This window comes from Marmota monax, unplaced genomic scaffold (assembly GCF_021218885.2).
Source record: "Marmota monax isolate L192 unplaced genomic scaffold, Marmota_monax_Labrador192_F-V1.1 WCK01_AAM20220418_F8-fsc00157, whole genome shotgun sequence".
Classification (NCBI taxonomy): domain Eukaryota; kingdom Metazoa; phylum Chordata; class Mammalia; order Rodentia; family Sciuridae; genus Marmota; species Marmota monax.
In genome coordinates this window covers 4,104,448-4,127,274 of record NW_026694573.1, presented here as the reverse complement: position 1 = coordinate 4,127,274, position 22,827 = coordinate 4,104,448, and the positions used below count along the sequence as shown (strand labels likewise).

General features: G+C 38.9%; 1 protein-coding gene across 1 annotated transcript in view; it reads left to right on the top strand.

The window, feature by feature from the left end:
- Positions 1-18,511, top strand: part of LOC124076993 (sodium/glucose cotransporter 1-like) — a 59,459-nt gene extending 40,948 nt beyond the window's left edge. The window contains exons 10-14 of the mRNA XM_058571805.1: positions 479-629; positions 11,092-11,260; positions 13,849-14,064; positions 16,764-16,898; positions 18,392-18,511. Coding sequence (XP_058427788.1) covers positions 479-629; positions 11,092-11,260; positions 13,849-14,064; positions 16,764-16,898; positions 18,392-18,511 — 791 coding nt within the window. The remainder of the gene's footprint in view (positions 1-478; positions 630-11,091; positions 11,261-13,848; positions 14,065-16,763; positions 16,899-18,391) is intronic.
- Positions 18,512-22,827: the final 4,316 nt, after the last annotated feature.

The following is a 22,827-nucleotide window of genomic DNA, read 5'->3' as shown; positions in this document are numbered from 1 at the left end:
GTTTATCTTAATCTTAACTATAATTTTGTGTGGTGAGTCATCATATCCTCAATTTATAGATGAGGACACCAAGGCACAAGGAACTTAATGACTTCTATAGTTTGAACATTCCCTAAAGAACTGAATGACTTCTGTAGTTTGAATGGTCCCTAAGCCTCTGCAAGCAATGGTGTCCATCTCTCAGCACTGTAGAGAGAATAGTACAGGATGATGTCTGAAGAGATGTTCTTGCACAGAGTAACCATACAAGATACCAGCTCCCATTTTTATATGAAGACACAGCAGAGGACTATTAAGTCTTGTCACAAAGCAGGAAAAAATATAAGACAATAATCTATATTTGGTGGAATTACAATCCATGTAAATTTTGAATTCTTTATAGGGGAAAATTTAGTATTTTAGAAAGTTCTTTAGGAGGCCTAACTCTCAAGGCATGGTCAGAGAACTGAAAGTCCAGAAAGTGTCATTTTTCTTCCAGGCTTTCAAGGGTTGATGCTGACCACAATGTGTGCTGCCCTCATGTCCTCCCTGACTTCCATTTTCAACAGTTCCAGTGCCATGTTCACAATGAACATATATACTTTGATGAGGCCTATGGCCACTGAAAAGGAACTTCTGGTAACAGGAAGGTGAAGTATTCCTCTAATCACATGAGTTAAGGCTGTCAAAGAAATGTCACTCACAGTGTGTAATTACATGAAAAAATAGGCTGCAATACTGTATGTAGAATTCTCCTGTTTATATACAGTCCAGTTAGTTTGGAGGCTTTTTTTTTGTTTCCAGTTTTTATTTTTGGTTTTTGTTATAATATTGCAATGAAAATGTATTTTCTTGATGATTATAAAGAAAACTCTTTTTACTTGGGAAAAAAATCATCATCACAATGATAAAAATGGGCATAATTTAATATGCCCCCCCAAAATAGTCCTTTTGGGGAAAATAGCATAAACTATCTTATTATTTCATTTAATTCTCATGACAACCATTAAAGGTAAGTTTCCCTTTAATTATTCTTGTTTTACAAATGGAAAAACAGTAGCTCAGACTACTGAGCTATCTGAAATCACATAATAAGTAGGGGAACTTGTCAATTGTGGGGCAATGCCTTTAACCATGAAACCACATGACACCTACAAGGGCTTGTTCCATAGGCTTTCACACTGGCAACCCATGTGCCTCATGCAACCCACACATCTTTAACATGACCTATATTGTGTCTGAAATATGCCTTAATTTTGCATCAAGGTTTATGTCCACTATCTATTTTACCTATCTTATCTCTACAGTGTTTGAGTTTTCCTTTACATTTTTATTAGTGTTTCATGTTTGAAAAAACAATTTTCTGAGAAATTTTAAGAAATGGATTTCAGTTTTAAAGTATATAGAAAAAAAGGTAGATGAATTCATTTTATGAAGCTCAAGCTATAGGTGCCAAAACTTAACAAATATAGCATTGAAAAATATTGAAACTAAAGACTAATCTCATTTTAAAATATCAATGCAAAAATGTAAATAAAATGTCCAACACAAATCCAATAATATCATAAAAAAATAATATATTATTACCAACCATGATTTTTTTTCCCAGAAATATAAGGATGATTCAGTATTAGGATATGTAGTAATATAACTCACCATAATAACAGATCAAATATAAAAAAAAGTGTATACCCTGTTCAAAGATGATGAAAAGAACATTTGGCAGGTGCTTTTCAACATAATAAAACATCTGTATTATGCTAAAAGCCTACATCATGCTTAATGATGTAGCAAGACAAGAATGTCTCTCTCACTATGATAGATAGATAGATAGATAGATAGTTAGATAGATAGATAGATAGATAAAATGCAGACCCACAGGTGATGTTAGCAGACCAGGACTTTAAAATAACCATGATTGTTCTTGGATAGGCAGAATTAATTGTCAAAATGGCCATATTACCAAAAGTACTACACAGATTCAATGCAATTCCTAGTAACATTCCAGTGACATTCTTAATAGAAATAAAAAAAAAACACATCGTGAAATTCATTTGGAAAATAAAGAGGCCCAGAATAGCCAAAGAAGTCCTCAGTGAGAAAAGTGAAGCAGGAAGCATCACAATACCAGACTTTAAATTATACTACAGAGCTATAGTAACAAAAACAGTGTGGTATTGGTGCCAAAATAGACATGAAAAACAATGGAACAGAATAGAAGACACAGAGACATGATACACAGATGCTAACCCATAACAAAGGCAGGTAGGAAGCAGAAGTACAGAAGTTCATTGGATTAAACAAAGAGGATTGAAGGGAAGGGATGGAGATGAGAATAGGAAATAACAGTAGAATGAATTGGTCATAACTTTCCTATGCTAATATATGAATACACAACCAGTGTAACTCTACATCATGTACAACCACAAGAATGGGATCAAAATTGTGATGGGTTGCACCACATGTATGTATATGTAAAACAACAAATAAAAATAAACATTTGGCAGGTGTTTTCAACATAATAAAACATCTGTATAATACTAAAAGCCTACATCATGCTTTTAGCATAAAAGTGATAGTCAGGATCTAAAAAATAAAAAAGAAGACATAGAAACAAACCCACAAGAGTACATTTATCTCATACTAGACAAAGGCACCATAAACATACATGGGAGGAAAACTAGACTCTTCAACAAATCCACAGTACCAAAATGACATTGAACCCCTATCTCTCACTCTACACAAAACTCAACTCAAAGTGGACCAAAAACCTAGGCATTAGACCAGAGACCTTGTACCTACTAGAAGAAAATATAGGACCAACTTTCCTATCATGTCAGCTTAGGAACCAACTTCCTCAAGACTCCTAAAGCACAAGAAATAAAATCAAGAATCAATAAATGGGGTACTGGGGTTGTAGCTCAGTGGTGGAGTGCTTGCCTAGCATGTGTGAGGCATAGGGTTCGATTCTTAGCAGTGCATATAAGTAAATAAAAATAAAGGTCCATCAACAACTAAAAAAAATTTTTAAAAAGAATCAATAAATGGAATAGTATGAAACTAAAAAGCTTCTTCACGGCAAAAGAAATAATCAAGAATGGGAGAAAATCCATGCCACCTGCACTTAAGATAAAGCATTAATCTCCAGGATATATAAAGAACTCAAACACACACACACACACACACAAAAAAAAAATAATAATAACTCAGTCAATAAATGGGCAAAGGAACTGAACAGATACTTTACAGAAGAAGAAATAAGATCAATCAATAAACATATGAAAAAATGTTCAACATCTCTAGCAATTACAGAATTGCAAATTAAAATTACATTGAGATTCCATCTCACTGCAGTCAGGATGGCAATTATCAAGAATGCAAGCAACAGTAAATGTTAGGAAAGATGAGGGGAGATAGGGTACACTCATACATTGGTGGTGGGACTGCAAATTGGTGCAATTACTCTGGAAAGCAGTATAGAGATTCCTCAAAAAACTTGAATGGAACCACCATTTGACCCAGTTATCCCACTCCTTGGCATACACCCAAAGGACTTAAAGTCAGTGACACAGCCACATCAATGTTTATTTCAGCTCAATTCACAATTACTAAACTATGGAACCAACCTAAGTGCCCTTCAATAGATGAATGGATAAAGAAAATGTGATATACACACACGCGCGAGCGTGCAATGGAGTGTTACTCAGCCATAAGGATGAATGAAATTATGACATTTGATGGTAAATGGATAGAACTGGAGGCTATAATGCTAAGTAAAATAAGCCAGTCCCCAAAAAACAAGGGCCAAAAATCTTCTGATATGCAATGCTGACACACAGTAAGTAGGGAAAATAGAATAGAAGTTCATTGGATTAGATAAAGGAGAATGAAGGGAAGGATGGGAATAGGAAAGACAGTAGAATGAATCAGACATAACTTTCCCATGTTCATATATGAATACAACACCAATGAAATTCAACACCATGTACAACCTCAACAATGGGATCCTACTTAGAATAAGTTATACTCCATGTATGTATAATATGTCAAAATATACTCTATTGCAATGTACATCTAAAAAGAACAATTTTTTTAAAATAAAAAATAGAATAAAATAACTATGATTATTATGTACACTTAAATATAAGGAAGAGATTATAAACTGTACAAAAATATTGAGAATTCTTCCAGAAAATCAGAATTTATAGAATAAAGATGTTTTTATATAATTTAAAAATAAATATCTGAAATTAGGAACTCAGAGAAAGCCAAACATGGCACATACCTAGAATCCCAGCTGGGAGGCTGAGGCAAAAGGAATGCAAGTTCAAGGTCACCAAGGGTGACTTAATGAGACCCTGTCTCAAAGTAAAAAATAAGAAGAACTTGGGATATAACTCAGTGTGCTACTGGGTTTGATCTTCAGTACCTCAAAAAAAAAAAAAAAAAGAACTCAATAATTGAATACAGCCAAAGACACAATTATTGAAGATGGATCAGTTGATAGTATCAAACTGAAATACACAAATACAAGTAAGATGCACAATCTGAGTAATAATATGCATATTGAAATCACAGAAAGAAAGGAACAAATTGGTCTGAAATAATTTTTAAAAGATAGTGTCCAAAACTGATGGACAGCTCTCCAGAAACCTAAGAAATTCCACAAACTGAAGCATGATTAATACAAAGAAAACCATACCTAGATTACATTATGGTGGAAATTGAATATAATTAGAACATATTTAAAGCAGCCATAGGAAAGTAAATCACATTACCTTTAAATAAGCAACAAAGACACGGTCTTTGGAAGAAACTGTGGAAGCCAAAAGACAATGGAATAGCATCTTCAAGTGCTAAAGAAATAACTACCAAATTAGAATTCAATACCCATCAAAAATATTCTCCAAAATGAAGGTAAAATAAATATGTTCTTAGATAAATACAAGTTAAAGGAATTTGTTAAGCTGGGTCAGGTGGTGTACACCTGTATCCCAGCCACTTGGGAGGCTGAGGTAGGAGGATTGCAAGTTCAAGACCAGCCTGGACAACTTAGCAAGACCTTGACTCAAAATAAAATAAAAAGGGATGGGGATGTAACTCAGAGGTAGAGCACTTACCTAGCAAGTCCAAGGCTCTGGGTTCAATCCCCAGCATTGCAAAATAAAGCAAGAAAGAGAAAAAGAAACATTACAGTACATGTACTATAAGAAATACTTGTACTATAGAAATACTAAAGGAAATTATTATACTATAAGAAATACTAAAGGAAATTCTTCAGTCTTAATGCAGAATAACCCAAATAGAATTGAACTTCAGAGAATTAAGAGCACCAGACAGGATAAGTACATGCTAAACATAAACAAATAGCACTGTTGAAAACATCAATAAGAAAAAATGTCCATGGGATTTATGACATATGAAAATAATATATGAAAAGGCTGAGAAAAGGTTAAATGAAACTTAAATATTCTAATGTTTTAAAATTAATGCGGATGTAATTTAAAAAAAAAAACTTGTACAAGACAATACTATATCAAGGATGTATGTAATCTTGAAACCAAGCAATAAGAGAATAATATAGTTCAAGAATGTTTAACTAGAGAGTTAATAGAAGGAAATGGAGAACTACTAAGAAATATTTTAGTAGCCTGAAAGAAGTCCAAAAAAAGAATGAAAAGAACATTAAACAGGTGGCTTAAGTAGAAAATGAATAAAAACATGATATATATAAATAAATTTATCAGCAATTTCATGAAATATAAGTATACTAAATACCTGAGTTCAAGAGCTAAGATTATTAGACTATATTTTTTAAAACCAACTGCATGCTACTTAGAAGATCCTTCTCTTTCAAAATGACTAAGAAAGGTGTAAAGAAAATATGAGTAATATATGTTATGCACATATGAACATAGATGCAAAATTTTTAAACAAAATATTAGCAAGTGAGATCCAGCAACATATAGGAAAAATAATATACCATGACCATCTGCAATTTACTCAGGAATGCAAGAATAGTTTATTATTTTAAAATCCATCAATGTATGATAATTGGCCTAAATTAATTATTATACAATGTATACATATGTTGAAATATCATATTGTACCCCATAGGTATGTACAATTATTATGCATGAACCAAAAATAAAATTTTAAAAAATAGCCCAGGTACTTGACCACATCAACTGAAAAAAAAGAAGAAAGAAAATCTCATCTCATTAGATAAAAATCCTTTTTAAACTATAACACTTATTTCTTTGAATCTCAGCAAATTAAGAATTATTCTGACTTTTAAACACCTTTTAAATATAGCACTTACCATACTTAATATTTACATGTGGAAATCCTTCCCCCTGAGAGTGGGAACAAGGTGCATATGTCCATTATAGCTACTTTAATTCACATTGTACTGGAGGTGTCGCCAGTCCAAAAAGGCAAATAAATTACATAAGAATAGAGATGGAATAAATAAAATAATCATAAAAGATTTTACAGACGAATTGTTAAAATTTAAAAGTGATTTTAAGAAGATTGGTAACAAGATCAAAATACAAGAATTAACATTTTACTCATTATCACCTGTAATACCATAAAACCATATCAGATACCTAGAAATAAATATCCCAAAAGATGTGAGAAAATTGCTCAAGAATTACAAGGCATTGTTGAGAAAATATTAATGAGACCTAAATATGTACAGGAATATTCTATATACATGAATTGGAAGATTTAGTATTGACAATATGCTATACATATTCTACCTATTCAGGATAATAACAGGCAAAATTGCAGTAATTTTTTTAAATTGACATACCAACTCTAACATAAAAATACAAAGAGTAAGTAATAGCTAAGGAAATTTCTTGCAGATAAACAAAACTGAGTATATACATTAATGGATACCAGTATGTATTGTGAATCAATACTAACCAAAACAATGTGGTTTGGGGACAAGTATAGACAAACCAACATGACAAAATGCAAAGTACAGAAAGGATCCACAGGCATAGTTGCTTGATCTATGGCAAAGAGATGAGGAAAGTGGTAGGGGACAGGAATTTTTCAACAAATGATACTGAGGGTTTGGGCTAAACTTTAAAAAGGAATAGTGGTTCTTATCTTATACTATACACAAAAATTCATTGCAGATGAACTGTATATATTTGAACATGAAAAGTAAAACAATAAAGCTTTATAAGAAATCAGGACCTTGGAGTATGTAAGTAAAGATTACTTACACCTGATATAAAAGAAACAGACCATTAAAGGGAAAATGTATTGCACTAACATTAGGATTAAGAATATCAGTTAATATGAGCATAATCATATGTTTCATGCTATTTTGTGTCTGGCTTTGTTTAACATAGTGTTTTGAGATTTATCCAGGTATTTTTATATTTCGATGGTTTGTTCATTTTTCTTGCTGAATTTTAGTATCCCATTGTATAAATGTACTACACTTGGTTAGCCATACTGTTAATGGGCATCTGGATTGTTTTCAGTTTGGGGCTCTAAACATTCTTACAGAAGATTTTTTGTGGACCTAAGTATAATTTCTCTGGGATAATAGCTATGAGTAGACTTAATAGGCTAAGGGTAGGCATATGTTTCACTTTATAAATAACTGCCAAACTATTTTCCAAAGGAGTACATAAGCAATGTGTAGCAATTCTAGTTGCTTCATATCTTCCCCAACATTTTAGCACCTTTGGCTAACATCAATAGGCCATAACATATGGATCTTTTTTTATTCATTTATTCCATAATCTACTTATCTATCTTGATACCAGTATTAAAGTGTCTTGGTTACTGTACAGTTACAATAAATCTTAAAGTAGCTAGTACTATGATTTGAATGTATCCCCTTCAAAACTCAGTTGTTGAAATTTAATGGTTAATGTGATGGTGTTAACAGTTCAGGCCTGGATGTGAGGGCTATCTGGCTGCTACATCTGTCACCCTATTGACCACCAGGTTGATTTGGCTGATTTGACTGGCTAGGTGGGTATCCTCTTCCTGCCTCACTACTTCAAGTACCTCCCTCCCAAAGCTGTAAGCTCAGTGAAGGGGGCGACCTTCCCTGATAGAGGATGACTATGTTTTGGTCAAGAAATACAAGTTGCTGCACTCCGCTGTCAGAACCTCCAAACAAGCTCCCAAGAGTTCAGTACTTTAAGAGCTGATTAGTTCATGACACCCTCCCCCTGCCATGAATGGGATTAAGGTCCTTATGAGAGCAGCATTAGGCTCTCTTGCCCTTCTGCCACATGAGGACATACTGTTCCTTTCCTCCAGAAGACACAGCACTCACCAGACACCAAATGCTAGCATCTTGATCTTAGACTTCCAACCTCCAGAACTCTGAGAAAAAAAAATCTGTTCTGTATAAATTATCCCGTCTGTGGTTTTGTGTTAAACCAGCACAAAATAGAATGACAGATTCTCAGTTTTTGTTTATCAGAATTTTTTTTTCATCCCTGTTTTTGAAGGACATTTTTACTGAATATATAAGTCTAGGTTGACAATATTTTTCTTTCACCACTTTAAAGATGCTGTTCTATTCTCTTCTGCCCTCTTGTTTCTGATGAGAAGTCAGCTGTAATTCATATTTTTGCTCTCTGTATGAATATATATATATATTTTTTTTTCTCTGTGACTTTCAAAGTTTTCCCCTCATTTTTGGCTTTTCGACAGTATTATTATGAGGTATTAATGTGTGTGTTTGTTTGTGTGTGTGTGTGTTGTGTCTGTGCGCGCACGCACACACATATACAGGCATGTGTGTCTATACTGTACAGGTTTTGCTGAGCTGAAATCTATAAATTAATGGTATTCACCGAATTTGGGGAGTTTTGACCACCTTTTCTTAGCATGTTTTTCTGCTTTGTTTTCTCCTCTTTTTTGTCACTCTACTTACATATATATTAGCCCTTTTGATATTATCCCATAAATCATTACTTGTTTTTATTTTAATTTTTTTCTCTATGTTCTTCAGTTTAGTTCTATCAATCTATCTTTGGATTTATTGGCTCTTTCCTCTGCCATTTCCAATCTATTGTTAAGACTAATCAGCAAATTTTTCATTTCAGATATTGAATCAGAATTTTAGTTCTGGAATTTCTATATGCTTCCTTTCCAAAGCTTTTAAATGGTTTCCAGTTTTCTGCCATGGTTTCCTGTCTGTTCACTCATAACCATCATTTTCTTCATATTCTTTAATATAGCTGCTTTGAAATCTTTGTTTGCCAATTTTAATATCTGAGTCAACTTGGGATCCATTTCTACTGATTGCTTATGTTTTTTTTCCTAATGTGCTTAGTAAATTTAATGTATACTAGACATTTTGTATGATACATTGCAGGAACTCTGGATCACATTCCTCCATAAAGTATTGATTTTTGTCCTAACATTCAGGTAAGTTGTTAGCTGATCACCTTAAACTCATAAAGATGTAATTTTATACTTTGATAGAGTAGGCTGTTTCAGTTTTTCTCTTAGTCTTATGGCAAATTCTTAACCCTGGAATAGAGTCTGTATTCCTAAAATATGGCCCTTCCGGGATTTCAGTGAAAAGCCTAAGGTCATTACAAAGCCCCTCTAACTTAATGGAATTCCAACTCTAATTTGTGTCTCTCTTAATGTAAGCAGCAACTGAAATCTTTAGTTTTTTATGCCTTTCCAACAGTTTCCTGTTGTGGACTCTTTAGAAATTCTTCTACGCATGCATATTTTCCAAGGTGAGCCAGGGATTCAAGAGAAGTTTATGTACAGATTTGGATCCCCTTTATCTGTGGCTCCATGATTTCTGGAATTTCTCCCCACATTTTTCAACTGCTCTGAATCCTCAACCTCTATCAACTCAACTCAGTAAGAATGGGACTCTGTGTTTAACTGCTGGACACTCCACACTGGAAGACTAGGGAGAGCCCTTGGTAGAAAAGCTGTGTAACTATCTCACTTCATGCAGTTCCTTTATTTCAAGGATTGGACTCCTTCCCACTTCTGTCCAGTTTGAGTTGTTCTCAATGTCTTTAAGACATTTTTATAAGTGGTCCAGAGTTTATCATTGTCACCTATGAGAAGGTTAGTCCAGTGTGAACTATTTCATAATTACCAAATTTGTTTCTTTGCCTCTTTTTTGTTGGATTGGTCCTTTCTTGCTTATATTCACTCTCTCATAATGTTTAGCCCTTATTGATATGTAATTAATATTTATTCATCTTTGGGATGACACTTGATTTAGTGTAATTTTATAGATATACATTAAAAATCATTTCCTTAGAAAAGGTAATGAAGATTTGTAGCCTCGGTTCTTTTTTAGAGATCTCAAAGGGAAAACTTTCAGTCTTTCATTATTGAGTATGATACTATTTATGGGTTTTTTGTAAATGTTCTTTATCATGTTGAGGTAGTTCCTTTTACTCATTATCCCAAATATATTTCCATTGTGTTACATTTTGTTAAATATTTCATTGTGTCAGTTGGGATATAGATGGGTTTTTACTCCCCTTCAATATCTTAGTGGTTCCACTGATTGATTTTCTAATATTGAACCACCTTTGCACCTTGTGATGACTCTCACTTATATTGCATAAAATAAGTTTCTCAACTTGCTGAAATCTTTACAATTGTGAGCCAGAGTAATCTGTATGAACTTTTTAAAAATGAATTACTTCTCAAGAAATTAGTACTTTTCATGTAGTATGTATTTTAAGGCTGACTGACCCTCCACATTTAGTTAAATATAGCCTCCAAATGTGGTGACAGTCTAGTATAGATACTCAGATTTATTTGTTCAGAAGTTTAAGGGCTTTCATCTATAGCCTTGTGACACCTGTTTGTGTTTAAGGGTATTGCTAGCACCTCTTCCCCAATACTTATGAGTGGGCACCTGAATTTAAACTAAGGAATAAGGCAGGGGTGTAGCTCAATGATAGAGCACTTCATTAGCATGTGGAAGGCCTTGGGCTTGATCCCTAGCACTTAAAAAAATAATAATAATAAAATTAAAGAGTAGGAAATAACTGAATTAATAGTACATGGTTGTAGATATTTTATTAGCAGAGGAAAATCATCAAACTCATCACTAATTGTTGGTTTAACTTGCAGGTTTTTTATTATAGCTTTACTTGCTGTCACCATTGCCTGGGTCCGTATTATAGAAACAGCTCACAGTAAAAACCTGTTTGAATACATACAGGTTGCTAAGAGTTACCTGACTCCACCAGTCACTGCCGTATCCCTGCTTGCTATATTTTGCAAAAGAGTAAATGAACAGGTAGGTGTTGGCATGGAATGGTGTGAGGGGCTGCTGCATTCACACTGTAGGGGTCTTTAACAGGTTGCCCTAGGAGAGTCTCTTGTACTTCAAGAGATCTTCATTGCTTTCTGAAAGATGATATCCTCTTGGGCAGATTTGTCCCAAGCTTGCTTATATACATGGAGGGAAAGAATGATTTGTTTTCCATCCTTTCTAATGTAATCCATTTTCAGCCATGCCATGCAAAACTAATCACCTTACATTTGTGGAGGTGATGATACAAAACTGAATGCTTTTTCCTTCTGCATATTTGGCTGCAAGAAAATAATCTTCAGGTTGGGGATGTGGCTCAAGCGGTAGCGCGCTCGCCTGGCATGCATGCAGCCCAGGTTCGATCCTCAGCACCACATACAAAGATGTTATGTCCGCCGAAATCTAAAAACTAAATATTTAAAAAATTCTCTCTCTCTCTCCCTCTCTCTCTCACTCTCTCTTTTAAAAAAATAAAAAAGAAAATAATCTTCCATTACCAATGTACACAGATGTGTCATCCTTGTGGTCCCACACTCACATGGGGGATATACAGCAGCAGGCTCCTTCCACCTTCTCTGCATTGAGGAGGTAACTATTTGGACCATCTCTTTCAGCCACACTTAAGACCAAATAAAGATCTCAATTAATGGTTTTATCATTTCATCAATAAGACTTTTAAAGTATAGCTTCCTTGACTCTTTTCTTTTTTATTTTTTAATTTTTGAGTAATTTGTTAAACTTTTTTGTTTCCCTAGACAGCACTGAGTGATTGATCCTCACGTTACTGAGCATGGCACCTAAGGCCCTCTGTGATCTGTCCCTGCCCATCTCCCACGACTTGTCCTCCCTATGCCCAGCCCCTAGGTACCAGTCAGTGCTGATTGCTATACTGTCCCCTGCTATCTTTGGTCTCTCTTCATTTGTTATAAGCTATTTGCTTTGCCAGGATATTCCACCTGACTGAAACTTTCTCCCAGGCTCATCTCAGGTGTTCAATCTTCTTGTTCGTTTGTTTTGTTCCATTTTCTTTTTATTTTGTTTTGTCTTCCCTTTTTCCTTCTTTAAAAAAATGAGATGTTCAACCCTGAAGATGCCCTGCCAGTGCTCCTTTTCCACCCAGCTCACCAGGACCCAATTTAGCAGCAAGAATGCAGGGGAAGCAGTCTGGGTGCCAGAGTTGCTTTTGATTTCCTGGGAAGGGCATATCAAGAGAGGAAGGTAGTCAGGGGACTCTACCTCTCTTCTATAACACCAACCTCAGGGTATGGGGGAATCACCAAGGAAAATGGAGGGATCTGGTAAGGGACTTTCTGGTTACCCCCAGTCCATGGTTGCAACCAAATTGCATGTAACCTCTTTAACCTAGAGCACTTTTTCTGGCCCTCTCTTCCACCCTGTTTTGGATGGTGGGTTCATCTAGCTTCTGCCCATCTCCTTCAGGAATTAGTTCCTGTGGATCTTCTCCTTGGCTTTTTGGTTTAGCTCCTTCTCCCACAGTATTTGCCTATCTCTCTCTTTCCTCTGACATTCAGCCCCTCCTGAATCAGACTCCAAATACACTTCCAAAGCCAAGATCAAGTCCTTATTCTCATGGAGTATCTAACTGAGACAAAAGAAACACATTGAGCAGATAAAGATTAATGATGGTGATATAGTGCTGTTTAAAATATTAAAAAGGATCACAGAGGTAGCAGGGAAAGCTAGGGGATGGGGCAGACAAGGATATGAGGTAAGGTGGCAAGAGACTTCTTCTAAGGAAATGACCTAGAATCTAAAACCTGAAGAATGAGGCAGAAGTACCAAGATCTACAGAGAAAGCCAAGTCAAAAGAAGGGCAAGTACAAAGCCCACGCCAAGAACAAAGTGAGTAGGTTCAAGATGCAAGAAGGACATTACAACTGGAGTGGAATTACCAAAGGAGAGTAGCAGAACCAGGCAAGGTCAACTGTGGTGTGGGGTTGAGATCTGAGTATGATGGCAGGTGATAATAAGCCACTGAAGGTCTAGATAAAGACATGGCATTCTCTAATGTAAGCTTCAAGAGACCATTCTGGTTTCTGCAAGGCCAGTGGGCAATTAGAAGTCTAAAGTGGGGAACCCAGCTGTGTGAGAAAAGATGGCAGAGTGGGATTAACATGGTGGCTATGGAGTTGATGGCAAGGAATTAGATTCTGGATACATTGTATGGTTAGAGCCAACAGGGTTTGCTGAAGGATTGGTGGGATAGCAGGATGAAAAGAAAGGAGCCAGAGAGCTTGGGAAAAGGCATCAGAGCAAAGAGGGAAATGGAGGTGCCACGGGGTTCTTTTTGGACACATTTACTTTGAGATGCCAATTGATGGTCTCACTTAATAGTGTTTCCAATTTTTCTTAAGTTCTCTAATTAACCTAAGAGATAGTACCAGTGTCTCCAATCTGGCATCTTCTCACTTGTTCATACTATCTTCTGTAAGGTATCAATCCCCTAACTATAACCAGTTTTAGAACCCAACTAGCAAGGGGAATGAGGAAAGTGGTTTGTCTCATCATATGTCTTCTTCCCAAGTAATTCTGTTGGGTTCCTCCTTTGACAGGGTGCCTTCTGGGGGCTGATTTTTGGAATTGTGATTGGTGTCTTTCGACTGCTGGCCGAGTTAGCCTACGGACTCCAGACCTGCGAGAACAGCATCAAGTGTCCCATGCTTATCTGTGGCATGCACTACCTGTATTTTAGCATGTTCCTCCTCCTAGTTAGTCTTCTGAGCATTCTGGGGATCTCCTTAATCACAGACCCAATTCCAGATAAACATGTAAGTGCTGCTATTAAGATGCTTCAGGGGGGTCGCCTTCATAGTCCCAGGGTGCAGCAAATTGGTAAAGAGTGCCTGGATTCCTCTTTGGAAGTGGGAGGGTTGGAGATGGTGGGTCAAAAATAGGAATGTGACATAGAAATAATTTGCCTATTTAAAAAATGGCTTGCCTTTGTTTAAAAAAAAAAAACACTAGTAGCTAGGAATGTAGCACAGTGGTAGAATTCTTAGCACTTCCAACATGTGCCAGCCCATGGGTTCAGTCCCCAGCATTACCCCACAAAAAACTAAAAACTCTTCAATGATCTGCGAATTAAGTATTCATTTAGATTGATAATTTTGCTAATAAAATACAAATTTTCCTTGGAAGTATTAAATTCACTAACCTCAATATGAATTAATGTAATCAGGGAAGTTCCAGCTGTTGCCCACCCAGAGGAATTTAAGCTTCTGGGAAAAGGGAGGCACAGATGCTTTAGCCTTCTCATAAACCATTTTCTACTTCCCAGGAGGCAGGCATTAGTTAACAGTTTTAGATGTTTATTTACCTGGGCTCAGAGAAGTTAAGTAATTTGTTGAAAGTAACAAAACTAGTAAGCAGCAGACCTGGGCTCCAACCTGACTCTAAAGCTCACACTGGTTCCACCATATCACTTACTTGGGCACCTTAGCAGGACAGGGACTTGACCTCACCAGAAAGTGGAAGGAGTAAGTGTCCTGGTCATCCATCCAGCAATCAAGAGATCTGGAGTTTAGTGAGGAAACTCAGAAGGGCATAAGTATGTAAAGCCAGTGCCTTTCTTACAATTTTGCTCAGAATCTGGACAAAAGCTGGTATTCTATTATCAAAAGTTGAGTTACAAGGACAGGTAAACTTGGAAGACTGCAAACCTCAGAGATTTCCAGCTCTGTTTTGGCCACTCTTTTTTTTTCTTTTTGTTCATTTTAATTTGTTATATATGACAGCAGAATGTATTACAATTCGTATTACACATATAGAACATAATTTTTCATATCTCTGGTTGTACACAAAGTAGAGTCACACCATTTGTGTCTTCATACATGTACTTAGGGTATTCTTTTTTTTTTTTTTTGGTGGTGCTGGGGATTGAACCCAGGGCCTTGTGCATGCGAGGCCAGTACTCTACCAACTGAGCTGTATCCCCAGTCCCTCTTTCTTCTTATTATTTTCCACTTGATTCATTCCTCTCTTGCATACACAGCCCAGTTGGAAAAGGAAGATAATGAATGGAGAGAAGAGCCAGATACTCACACTCCACTGCATATTCTCTTGAATCAGTGACAGCATGAGAGACTCCCCTACTCCTAATGTCTTGAAACCCTGGGGGTGGCTGACTTTAAGTTTCCTGCTGCTCAGGGCCTTCATTGTTCAGATTGTTGGCATTCTTTTCCACTTTTCTCTTACTGCCAGCTTCCTTGTGTCCACTTCTCACTTACTCAGCCGAGTGAGTGTCTCCCAGCTCCCTAGCAAAGCACCAGTTCTCTAGAAAAGACAAAGTAGCTGCCTAGAGGGGAGGAACCTGAGAGAAAAAGTAGCACTTTTGGATCAGTGACAACATGCCAGGCATTGGCCTGAGCCTTCCAAATGGCACCTCTGCTCACCACAACCAGGGGAGGTAGGACCTTCTGCCCCCAAATCATCCATGCTCAGAAGCACATAGATGCTCTCCATCACTAGGATCCAGGCCCTGCCAGCACATCCAGTGACCTCATCCACAGGAGATTGATAGTGCCATATACAGTTTGCCTTCCCAGCAACACTATCAAGAAATTTATTTAAAAGTTAAGCTGAGTCTATCAATAACAGAACAAAATTGTAGTCCCAACATTTTAATTTGAAAGACAGGGCTGAGTCTTGGAATGGGGCAGGCTGGGGAGGCTGCCCAGCCAGCAAGGCTAATGAGCAGCCCATTGTGTATTAACAGAAAACCATTCAAGGCAGGAATTCACCTAGACTGCACCAAGGCTGATTTAATAGGTTTGGATGCATTATATTCTTGAACAGACTTGGATTTGGAAAAAATGTTCACCTGTGCTTTTGCTACCCTAACCTTCCCCCACAAGAAGCAGCAATTGACTTGAGTTTTGTTACTTCCCAAAGTTTTGTTACTTTTCATATGTTTTTAGGAAGAGAGAAGAATTAGAGACCAGAAAGGAAATGGATTGCTCCTCTTTAGCATCTGCAAATATGCTATTGAATTTGAGTAATCAAGTTCTACTCCAGGGCCAGGTACAACCCCTCCTGGGCAGCATTCCTGCTGTGTCTGATGCTCTGTATAGCAGCTTCTGGAATGACAGCAGCTTCCCCAAAACCACCAGAACGAGGGTACCACAAGGGTAATGGGCAACTTTTCCCAGCCTGAGGGGTGCATATTCTTGGACCCTCAAAATGGAAAAGAGCCCTGAGCTCACTGTGTCCAACCCCTTGCTTTACATTGAAGGACACACTCTTTGTACCACTCTTTGCCAAAATCACACAATCACATGATACCTTAGCCAGAACTAAAACCCAAATCATAGTAGTTATGATTTCCCATCCCACCTTCCTTCCATCTTTTGTTATAGTCTGACAACCAGATCTCTTTTCAGTCCATCAGGATCCTAGTCCCAGCTGTGGTACTCTCTGGCTGCATGACAGGGCCCAGTGGTGACATGCCCCTGTTTTCTCCACCCTCCAGCTTCATGGGCTCTGCTGGAGTTTGCGCAACAGCCGAGAGGAGAGGGTGGATCTAGACACAGATATACAATGGAAGAGATTCCCCAATCCCCCACCCCAGGAAGGTGAGAAAGAAGAGCCCTTGGAGGGGTCCTGTGTGACATGGTCTAGAATAATGCTTCGCCTGTGTTGCTGACCTAGCACCTTCTGCCTCACTATCTTCATCCTCAGAAATAATCTTAGGTAGGGCTGCCCCCTCCCTCCCTGCTTGTGAGGCCATCCAACATCCATAGTTAGCAGGCAGGGCTGAGGGGGAAGAAAGGAATTGTGCTGAGCGGCTCCTGGAGGTGGTGGGATTGAAGAAAGGGGCACTCAGGCAATAAGGGGGAGCCAGAAAGAGGAAAGAAAATCAGAAGGGCCTGGTGTCCTCAAGTGTTTCAAATGTGAGGTAAATCACTGAGGCAAACACTGATAGGTGAAGAAAGACCATGCCCAAGAACTGGTCTTTGGGTTTAGCTACACACTGTTGCACCTCCAACAGAGCTATCTGATGGTGTGGTGCCAGGAAGGGAGTAGTCAGTGAAGGGGACAGGAGACTGCCCTCTATAGTATGGATAGAGGAGCAGGGAGGGAGGGGGGCAGCCCTACCTAAGAGGGCACCGCAGAAGCAGGTCTAGGGAATAACTAGGTTTCAGTCCAAGAAAGAAGGGGGAGAGTGTCTCTGGGAGAGGCTGAAGCCCTGGGCCTTCGGAGAGTAAAAGAAAGGTTTTCAGCAGATAGGTCAGAAAAAGAGTATTCAGGGACATGGGGGGGTGGTGCTGAGGTGACCTGAGCTTTTTGCAGCCCCTGACGCAAACAGGGATAAAGGACATAATGAGATTAGTCCTGAGCCTGGGGTAGAGAGTGGTGAAGAGGCTATGAGTTTGTGGGAGGAAGGGAGAGAAGAAAAAGGCCTAGCTAGGAAGAAAGCAGGGTTCTGGCTGGGGCAAGGTTGTATGCACTCCTCTTGGGGAAGTCCAGAGTCCAGAAAGGATCAGGGATACCTCCTGATACCTGCAAAAGAAGATGTGCATTTGGTTGGGGAAAGCCCCAGTGGTCTCCCCTGGGCATAGGTCTCTATGCTCCTTCTGATGTCTGCTGACAGTTCTTCTTTAAGCTGACCCTCTGGGTATCCACAATCTTCCAGATGCTGCCAAAATTATACTCACATTTGATAAATACCACTACTATTTTAAAACTGAGGACTTTAAGGCAATTGGCAGTCAGATAACTTGTCCCTGTCCCCATAGATGGCCAGACAGTGGTAGAGCTGGGATTTAAAACCAGCAGTTTCACTCCAAAGTATGGCCTTTCAGCCTCTGGACCAGACAGCTGCCCATCAAACTGCCTTGTCTGTTTGAGGTGACAGTTGTGCCTTTGGGCTGTGGCTGAACAATTGGTTGCCTTTTCAATTCTAGTTGCCTCTTCCAGCTGCCTCTTAGGTCCTGGAAGCTTCATGACAGTGTTATAACTTGGGTGTCTGAGAACAGAAGCAAGAGTGTGGCTGGTGATCAGACTTCTCATCCCAAACATATACCTGTGTCACTGGCTTTAAGGTTCTCCAGCTACAGACACCCTTTCCCTTCTAACAGACTCTTCCATCCCTGTCAGATGGGTTCCATCATCCCTGATGCCTTCTCAACCTCCACTGCAGGAGACACTGACTTGGAGGCTGTCCAATGGGATGAGACAGAAGATGTCACAGTGCCCAATGCTGAGAGCCCACTCTGACTAAAATAGGGTTGTGTTGTCATCCAGGAGGGAACCATTCCCAGGAGTGGCTCTACGGACAAATCCCAGGCAGCCACTGGGCCCATACTAGTGTGCTGGGAGCTGACCGTGGTGCTGACCTGAGCCTAAACCAGTCCCAAGGGGCAAGCCAGCATCCATAGCACAGACACTAGAGTAAAATTCAAGCTCCACAGTTATGTATTTCCACTAGTTTGCCTTAAGAAAATGAATGAAAAACTTTCTGTGATTCTTAGACTCCCCTCCTGTACAAGAGAAAGTTCCTACAAGGACCTAGGCATCTGCAAATGCCCTACTGAGCCCTACTGCCAGAGAGACTGGCAGCTGCTGGGAGAAGTCATTTTCCAAGAAGCTGCCAAAGAGAGTGGTGTCTTATTTCCAGGACTTGCAGGGCTTCCTCCACCCTCCAAAGACTAGAGACCTAGGTAGAGTACATGCTCAGAGGACCAGCTACCATTTGTTCTAGACCTATAGAAACAGGGAATGGCATTGCCATGGCACAGCAGGGTGCACATGGAAGGACTGTGCTCCCATGATACTTAGCTTCCCAATTAGGGTTCTGGGTACAGCTGATAGCTCTGGAGCCCTACTCTGCCCCCAGAGTGTTTCCTAAGTCCTTTGTCCCACCATCTACCTCAGTCACATCTCTAAGGATGGTTATAGACATTCCATGTTTAGGCTGAACACTTCTTTATTAGGAGTGAGTTGTTGGATTGCATACTGGACTTGCTGTTGAGACATGACTCCCTATGAGATCTTACCTCCTGTGTCATACCCTGCATGCCTCCTGACCTTTTTCCGTTCCTTATGTTCTAGAAGCCAACACTTGCCTCTGGAAGACCTGGAACCTGTTCTGTGGCCTGGAGCCACATCTGGGCCCCAAGTTGGCCCCTGAAAAGCCCACAAAGGAAAATATGGAGGCAACTAAGGGGAAGGTAGAGCATAGTGACATAGCAGAAGGTACAGAAAGTACAGAGGTGCTGGCCCCAGGAGAGGCAACCAGGAAGTTGAAGGTGACCAAGGAAAGGATAGAGCATGGTGATATATCAAAAAGTACAGAGATGCTGGCTCCAAAATCAGCCACCAGGAAGATGGAGGAGACCAAAGAGAGGATGGAGCATGGTGATATGTCAGGAGGTACAGAGATTCTAGTCCCCAAAACAGCAACCAGGAAGATGGAGGATACCAAGAAAAAGGCAGGAGGTTCCGAGTGGGGTGAAATATCAGAAGAGCCATTCTGGATGGTCAATGCCAGTGGGATCATCTTGATTATGCTTGTAGTCCTCAGCCACATCTACTTCTTCTGAAACAGCTCATGCTGGAGTTGTCCAGAGGGCAGGCAGGGCTGCTGCCTTTCCCAGACTCCCTCATCATGAAATAGATATGGGAGACCCAAGGATATGGGGTCAAGGATTATACTAATGGAAACTCTCCCTTGGTGTCATGAATCAAATGTGACCAGCTGCTGGTCATGCTTGCCATAGGGGGACGGAACAAAGTCCATTCAAGATTATAGAGACTATGTAAATGAGAACATCTGCTCCTCTCCAAAATGAGTCATTTTCTCCAAATGGTTCTACTGCATAAGCACTAACTTTCACTTTAAATTTAATTTGGGGGCTGAGGATATAGTTCAGTTGGTAGAGTGCTTGCCTTCATGCACAAGGCCCTGGGTTCAATCCCCAGCACCATAAATAAATAAATAAATAAATAAACAAACAAACAAATAAATCTCTAGATATATTGGGGGTATTTTTTTTCTTGTGTTTACTTGACTATAACCATTTCCTTCCTATGCCGACTCTCCACTGTTTTGTTGTCTCTTCATTTTTGATGTATGACCCTGCTGGCAAAGATGTTGTATATGGTGTAAGCCCTACCCGCTTTCCCACCCTACTGGGGTATCTCACTCAAGGGTACCCAGTGCTGATGACCACAAGCCATGGAACAACAGTTGCCATACAGTTGGAAACTCCAGCTCCTGCCTGGACCATGGGTGGGGCCTAGGCAGCCTCTGTTCTAATAGAATTGGCCTCCATGCAACTCACCACTGTTTTGACTTTTGCCTCACTGTATCCCTGAAGGGCAGGGAAAGGGGAAAGTCCCTCTATGCTAGCTCTCCCCATCACACTCCCGGTCTGACATTAATGGGAGTTGGGCCCAGGTGTTAGATTCCCTTTAGCTAGCAGATATAGGCCACTCCTGGGCTGTGTTTCTATAAGGGCTCCCTGAACCTCTCCTTCCTCTTCCTTCTCATACCAAAATAAATTATTTGTGTCTAGGAAATGTTTCAGATGCCTTGAAGTGATCTGGGGGAGGCACACCCAGCATCATGAAAATCATACTCTGAATGCCCATTCACAAGAACCAGCTCTTCATCTTTTCTCTAATCCTTAGCTGACAGTTTTGAATGCCTACTGTGTGCCTCTAGGAAGTAGCTCTAAACAAAGCACATGGAAACTGATCTCAGAGCTTATGCAAGAAAGCAAACAATAGTGATGATAGCTTATATTTTGTGTGGACTGCCATTTTCATGCCCATACATGCTTTATCACATTCAAGCCACAGAACCACCTGTGGAAGGACTAGAATTAACCACATTTCACAGAGGAGAAAACTGAGGCTCAGCAAGGGAACAAAGCACTCAAGGGGGTGAACAGAAGTTTACACAATTACCTAGTACATCATGTGTATGCTGCAGAAATGCCTGGTAGGCATTCACATAGCCTTAGAGTTAGGGAAGAAAGAAGTCAGCCTAATAATGGAAGACTCTATGTGTGGGAAGATTTGAGGCTAGAGTACAAGGCATCTTTGAAGCCGTTGAAAATATGGCATGTGTGTGGAAGGATGGTGGAAAGTAAAAAGTCTTGTGCCTGACTAGAAAGAAGGCCTTGTATGCTTTGGGAACTTAGGCAGGAAAGTGATAGGATCAGATTTGCTGGCTGCTGCTAGAAAGATGAAAGGAGGCAGGAACCCCCACCAGGAAACCAACCACTGAAACAATACAAGTGAGTGGCTAAAAGGTAATAAGAAGGGGGTTCTGAAGGAAGGGGCCAGAGGTGACTCTGGTTTGAACACACTGGAGTAAGAACAGGCATGGGAGAAATATGAGCTTCATTTTTAACATTGTGAGTTGGAGCTGTGTGAAAAATGTTTATTGACATTTTGAAAGCACTCAGTCATCTCATCCATGAATATGGGATGTCTTTCCATTTATGTAGTTCTTTAATGTTTAACCAGTGTTTTGTTTTCAGTGCACAAGTCTTGCACTTACTTTACTTCTTTTCTCATTTTTTTCCTAATTAGCTTTTTCTTTTTTGGTGCTCTTGCAAGTGAAATTGTCTTAACTTCACTTTTGGATGGTTCATTGTTAGTGTTTAGAAATATAATTAGTTTTGTATATTGATTTTTGCATCCTGCAACACTGCTGTACTTGTTTATTAGTTCTAACAGTGTTTAAGCATATGAGTTTTCTTACATAAAATCATGTAATCTGTGAATGAAAACAGTTTGCCTTTTTCCCCCCAATCTGGATGCCCCTTATCTCTTTCCTTGTACAATTGACCTAACTAGAAGATGCAGGACAATGTTGAATAGAAGTGGTAAGATAAAACATCCTTGTCTTGTTTCTGATCTCAGAGTAAGCAGTCAATTTTTCTACCACTGAATACAATATCAGTTATGAGTTTTTGCAGATGTTCTTTGTCACATTGAGGAAGTTCCCCTTTATCCCTAGTTTGCTGAGAGTCTTGTTTGGGTTTGCTTATTTAAATTTATTGGTACTGGGGATTGAACCCAGGGGTACTAAGTCACATTCCCAGTCCTTTTTATTGTTTAAGATAGGGTCTTGCTGAGTGGCTTAGGGCATTGCAAAATTGTTAAGGTTGGCCTCAAACTTGCAATGCTCATACCTCATTCTCCCGTGTCACCAGGATTACAGGCATGTGTCACTGTACCCAGCTTATTTTTGTTTTTACTCATAAATGGGTGTTGGATTTTGTAGAGTGATTTTTCTGACTTTTGCCCTTTCTTCCGTCTAAAGAAATAGCTATATATAATTGTTTCTTTCAGCTACAGAATTACATTAAGTGATTTACACATAAATCAATCATGCATTCTGGGACATCTAAATCTCAGTTGGTCCTGGTATATAATGCTTTTTATACATTTCTGGATTTGTCATATGAATATTTGTTGAGTTTTTTGTCTATATTCATAAAAAAATATTGCTCTATTATTTGCTTGTGATTTCTTTGTCTCATTTAGGTATCAGGATACTGTTCTTAGAATGATTTGGA